General features: G+C 37.6%; 1 protein-coding gene across 1 annotated transcript; it reads left to right on the top strand.

The window, feature by feature from the left end:
- Positions 1-4,028: 4,028 nt before the first annotated feature.
- LOC118615203 (olfactory receptor 7D4-like) lies at positions 4,029-5,072 on the top strand. Its single transcript, XM_036239878.1, has one exon. The coding sequence runs from the start codon at positions 4,134-4,136 to the stop codon at positions 5,070-5,072; it is 939 nt and encodes a 312-aa protein (XP_036095771.1). The 5' UTR covers positions 4,029-4,133.
- The last annotated feature ends 1,023 nt before the right edge of the window (positions 5,073-6,095 follow it).

The raw sequence follows: 6,095 nt of genomic DNA, 5'->3' as shown, positions 1-6,095 counted from the left end.
CTGGATTATTTCTGTCTGTACCCCTCTATTTAAAGGTAATAAGTGGAGACCTTATTGATGTCAACAGAGGATCCGTGTCACCTGAAAATGTCAAAAATATTTTTTATTTGATTGGTTCTTTCAACAGGACCAAATTATTTAACAACTCTGCCTTTCTTTTAAAAAACCTCTTTGCTTCCATGACATTCTGGACACCGATCAATCCATGAAATCTCCAAAGGTTCTTCAAGAGAAGAACATCTCAGAAAGTTGGTTTCTGGCTTTGGTTCCTGACTGAGGCAATTTAACATTCCTTAGGAGACACTTTGTCACTTTAAGTCAGATAAAAGAAAGAAGTGTTTCTCCTTGGAGGAAATAAATTGATCTTCCCCCTTCATGCTTTTACAGATGCAACATTAGATGACATTTTCTCATTCTTGTATCTTTGCACCCAATGGGATCTGAATTGTTTGGAGAGTGAGAAGAAATAGAACAATTTTTTTTTAATGAGGAGCTCTGAGATATCCCTTGAGACACTGGAAACTTTAAACTTGTTCATTTTGCCCCTTTCCTGAATTCTCTGATCCCAGCCAAATAAGAATTCAGATGAGCTTCCCAGAGATAGAACTTGGAGCCAACAGAAAGCTTCAGTGTTATCCTTCAGGGAGGGTCACTGCATCCTACAGGGAAGGTTATAGTGAGGGCTGGTGAAATGAAAAGGAAATGAGACAATGTGGGTACTGGGCTTTACCTGGAATAATTGGACTGTGATAGTCCTGTGCTAAATGGTTAACAAAAATGGATTCTTTATATTTTGAAGGTACTTTAGTTTCCCCTGAAACTTTTCCTCAATGCCTTTGCTCTGATTCCTTCTCTTTCCCACTTTGGGGTCCACAAGCTCTCTACAATAGAAATCGTTTCCCAGAGAACATTCACCTGTTTTTCAATCTTTTCCTTAATTATAAGATTCCTCTCAATTTCCAACGTGCAAACACTTATTAACTTCTCACTGGAGATCTACTATGTATGAGGTATTGTATATTTTGTTCCTAATGTGATTGGGTTTTTCTCTTATATTTGTGGTTTTGCAGCAGATTGACACACTGATAGCACTTACTAGTTCTATATTCATGTTATTGTTGTTTTACCTAAGCGTCCACTATATTATCTACAAATCATAAAATTATTTCCAATGTTCATTACTCAAGCTAATTTCCTTTCTTCATTTTACCAATCTCTTTAAATGTTTAGCTAAATGAAGTGATTTAAGAATATCAAGTCATTAAAGGTGGAGTTGACTACATTGGTCTGCTCATGAACTGAGCACAAATATTTTTGTGCATTAATGTAGAATATCCTGTTGTCTACAGACTTTAAAGAACTGCTATTTATTGAGTTAAGAAATTGCCATTGTGCCCTGGCCAGTTTGGCTCAGCGGTTAGAGTGTCAGCCTGTGGTCCGGAGAGACCCGGGTTCGGTTCCCGCTAAGGGCACGTACTTCGGTTGCAGTTTGTCCCCGGCCCTGGTTGGTCGTGCGGTTGGCAGCCACTCGATGTGTCCCTTCACATCGATGTTTCTCACTCTCTCTCCCTTCCTCTCTCTCCCTCCCACTCTATCTGTACAAAAAATGGAAAAATATCCTCGGGTGAGGATAAAAAAATAAAATAAAATAAAAAAAGTTTTTAAAAAAAAAAAAAAAAAAGAAAGAAATTGCCATTGATTTCTTCATTTAGCGAGAGGAAACCAATTATATGATGAGCTTGAAGATTTCTTTTTTGTGTTATAGTTGACACTTTTGGTCTCAATCTTTATTACATATCTAACATTTGTATACGTTGAGCACATACTATGAGCCAGGCACCAGATAAGTGATGGAATGACAAGGGCAAAAACAGTTACAACTTTTAACCCACAAAGAACATAAAATTACCAACATAAGAGCACTTAAGGAATAGTACAGGGTGCTCATATTGGGCTTCACACACTCTCTCCCTCTTGACTCCACTTACCTAATATGTATCTCACTGGTCTCTCAAATCCCTTCTGTTACCAAGCTCACCAACCCACATGCAACTGGAAATTCTGTTCTCTTAGGCTTAGTGCTTGCCCGTTTTTAATTTCTCCTAATTCATAATTACCCACCCTTCCTCTCACAGCTCAAATTTTCATATTTCAGAAAAGTCTTTTTTACCAACCTCTCCTGACTAAACGGGTCCTCAGTGATTTTTTTCTCTCCTTAATTAGCATTCTGTAGGCATTAGTAATAGTGAAATATTTTTATAATTGAGAAAGTAAACATTTATTTACTTTCCTTTAAAAATGAAATGTATAGGGATAACATTGCATACATTTTAGGTATAAAAATTTATAATCCATCATTTGTATATTCTATTGTGTGCTCACCACCCAAAGTCTAGTCTCCTTCAATCACCATATATTTACCCATTTTTCCCTCTGTATTCTCTCCCCAATCACCTTCTCCTCTGGTAACCACAATACTATTGTGTATGTCCATGAGTTTGTTTTGTTTGTTCATTTGTTCATTTGTGTTTTAAATCCAACATATGAGTGAAATCATATGGTATTTTATTTAGCACGATACTCTCAAGACCCATACATGTTGTCACAATTGGCAGTATTTCATCTTTTTAATGACTGAATCATATTGTATATTATATATGTACTACATCTTCTTTATGCAATCATCTATCAAAGGACCCTTGGGTTATTTCCATGTCTTGGTTATTGTGAATAATGCTGCAATAAACATAAAGGTACATATACCTATCTTTACAAATAAGTGTTTCCAAAATTTTCAGGTGAATACCCAGAATAAGAATTGCTGGGTGATAAGGTAATGTATTCTTAATTTTGATCCCCCTCTACTGTGATTCCCATAAAGGCTGCATCAATTTTTATTCCCACAAGGGTTCCTTTTTCTCCACATCCTCTCAAAAACTTATTTTTTGTCTTATTGATAAAAGCCATTCTAACAGGTGTGAGGTGATATCTCATTGCAGTTTTGATTTGCATTTCCCCTATAGCTAATGAATTTGAGTTTTTTTCCTATATCTGTTTGGCTATCTGTATGTCCTCTTTGGGAAAGTGTCTGTTAAGGTCCTCTGCCCATTTTTAAATTAAATGGTTTGGAGTTTTTTGTTGTTGTTGTTGTTGTTGAGTTGTATACGTTCTTTATATATTTTGCATATTAGCCTGTTCATTGGAGGTACTATTTGCAAATATTTTCTCTGAGTAAACTTGGAGCCTTTCTACTTTCAAATCTTAAAATTGCCTTTCAATTATTAGGATGATTTCATGAATAGACAATTGAATACCTGTGTATTAAAATACTTGTATAAATAAAATCTACTACTTTTTTTTTCAGTTTTTGCCACTGATTTTAATACAATACATTTCCACTTGAGAGTACATGCCCTCACTATTTTTGTTGTTAATCCTCACCCAAGGATATTTTTCCATTATTTTTTTTTTATATATATAGAGTTGAAGGGACAGAGGGAGAGGGAGAGAAACATTGATGTGAGAGAGACACATCCATTGGTTGCCTCCCACACAAACCTGACTCAGGCTGGGATCAATTGGTATATTTATTGAGATCTTACTGTAATTAAAGTCATTTTTCATCTATACAAAGATGCTAATAGTAGTCACTGCATTTTGAGAAACAAACACAATAAGGCACATGGAGACTTAACAGTGACATCAATATAAAGCATCAGGTAACAAAATTAAGTTTGAGTTTAAAACACAAATTTAAATCACTGTTATGAACTGAAATAAATATGAAGATTATCAAAGAAAAGGCCTTAAATATCTTTAGTTATTTTGGAGGGCTCACGTGAAAGAAAAATTTGGTTGATGTCTATAAATTTAGGTAAGAGAATTAGAACTAATGTGTAGAACATAAAAATAAAAAGAAAGATTTCTGCTAAACTGAAGTTTGAATAATTATATAATTTAAAATAAATTTGGGTTACCACTTAAATGAGGGAAACACTGGCATTGGAATGATTGCTAGACCATGAAAGATGTCCATGCAAAGGTGGAATCAAAAGGTGATGACTAGCTGAGATACCATTTGGCTGTTTATTGAATGTTGCTTTCACCTCCTTTTCAGAAGACACATCAGCTTCATGGAGACAGAAAACCACACAGAAGTATCAGAATTCCTCCTCCTGGGTCTCTCAGATGATCCTAAACTTCAGCCCCTACTCTATGGAGTGTTCCTGTCCTTGTACCTGTTCACCATGCTTGGAAACCTGCTCATCATCCTAGCCATCAGCTCAGACTCCCACCTGCACACCCCAATGTACTTCTTCCTCGCCAACCTGTCCTTGGTTGACATCTGTTTCACCTCCACCACCATCCCAAAGATGTTGGTGAATATCCAGGCACAGAGCAAAAACATTTCCTACATTGAATGCCTCATTCAGGTGTACTTTTTTATGGTTTTTGCCGGAATGGACAATTTTCTCCTGACTGTGATGGCCTATGACCGCTATGCGGCCATCTGCCAACCTTTGTACTATACGGTCATCATGAATCCACACTTCTGTGGTGTCCTGGTTATAATGTCTTGGCTCATCATTTTATGGGACTCCCTGATTCATATTCTACTGATGAGGAGGCTGACCTTCTGTACAGGCACTGAAATTCCACATTTCTTCTGTGAACTGGCTCAGATCCTCAAGGTGGCCTGCTCTGACACCCTCATCAATATCATCTTCTTGTATGTGGCCACTGCCCTTCTGGTTGTGTTTCCTCTCACTGGAATTCTCTTTTCTTACTCTCAGATTATCTCCTCTTTAATGAGAAGATCCTCTGCAAAAGGAAAATATAAAGCATTTTCCACCTGTGGGTCTCACCTCACTGTGGTCTCCCTGTTCTATGGGACAGGCCTAGGGGTCTACCTCAATTCTGCTGTGACCCATTCTCCCCTACAAAATTCAGTTGCCTCAGTAATGTACACAGTGGTCACTCCCATGCTAAATCCCTTCATCTATAGCCTGAGGAACAAGGATGTGAAGGGGGCCCTGAGAAAGCTCCTGAACCCAAAAGCATCTTGTCTCTGACGGACTACTGGCCTCAGAAATAAGTGAGCATTGTAGTCCCCAAAGGTAAATGTTGCAACTTGAAATATCTGTTTCTTTTTCTCTCCTTAAAAACAGGTTTGATTTCTTCTATTTCCAAAGCACACATGATTCCTCTTTTGATTGTATTCATTTCTTCTCAGCAAATCCCTTAAAAATATTTTTTTATTTTTCTTTCCTATATACAGTCCACAACATTCCATGTTTGGTCAGCACTCCTGCAGCTATCCTTAACATTTTATACTTTCGATTTAAAGCACTTATCATGTCAAGTGCTGAACTTAGTTTCCCAAAATGTTGTCCTTGTACTGATCTTCACCTTAACTTGGTTGTATGCTTCTTTTCCAGAAGAAATGGAGTAAAATCTTCCTGTAATCAGATTAAAGTGCTTACAATATCAGGACTCTAGTTGTCTCCTCACATGAATGACTTGCTTTCATCTTAAAAACATTTCTCTGAGATATTGTCTCTCATTTCACTTCACTTTTCTTTTTTTCCTTTTTTTTTTTTTTTTTTATCCTCACCCGAAGACATTTTTTCATTTTTTGTTCAGGTAGAGTGGGAGGGAGAGAGAGGAACAGAGAGAGAGAGAGAAACATCGACGTGAAGGGACACATCGAGTGGCTGCCACCCGCACAACCGACCAGGGCCGGGGACAAACTGCAACCGAGGTACGCGCCCTTAGCGGGAACCGAACCCGGGTCTCTCAGGACTGCAGGCCGACTCTCTGACCGCTGAGCCAAACCGGCCAGGGCTCACTTCACTTTTCAAAAGAAGAGAGTGAAATGGAGTTGGACTACAGCCTGGCATTGACTTTGCTATCCTACCTTTCACAACAACTGTGATGTGATTTTGAACTTCAAAGGAGGAATATAGATTTGAAGATGGTTTCTTTAGATGATTTATAGAAATTTACTGCCTCAAAAAACTGAGATTAGTCTTTCTTTATGATCCTTCCTTCCACCCATGTTTCTTCCTTCTCATTTTTTTTTTTTATCCTCACCC

Source organism: Molossus molossus, unplaced genomic scaffold (assembly GCF_014108415.1).
Source record: "Molossus molossus isolate mMolMol1 unplaced genomic scaffold, mMolMol1.p scaffold_m16_p_4, whole genome shotgun sequence".
Lineage (NCBI taxonomy): Eukaryota > Metazoa > Chordata > Mammalia > Chiroptera > Molossidae > Molossus > Molossus molossus.
The sequence above is the reverse complement of the archived record's forward strand: the minus strand, read 5'-3'. Positions and strand labels throughout refer to the sequence as shown.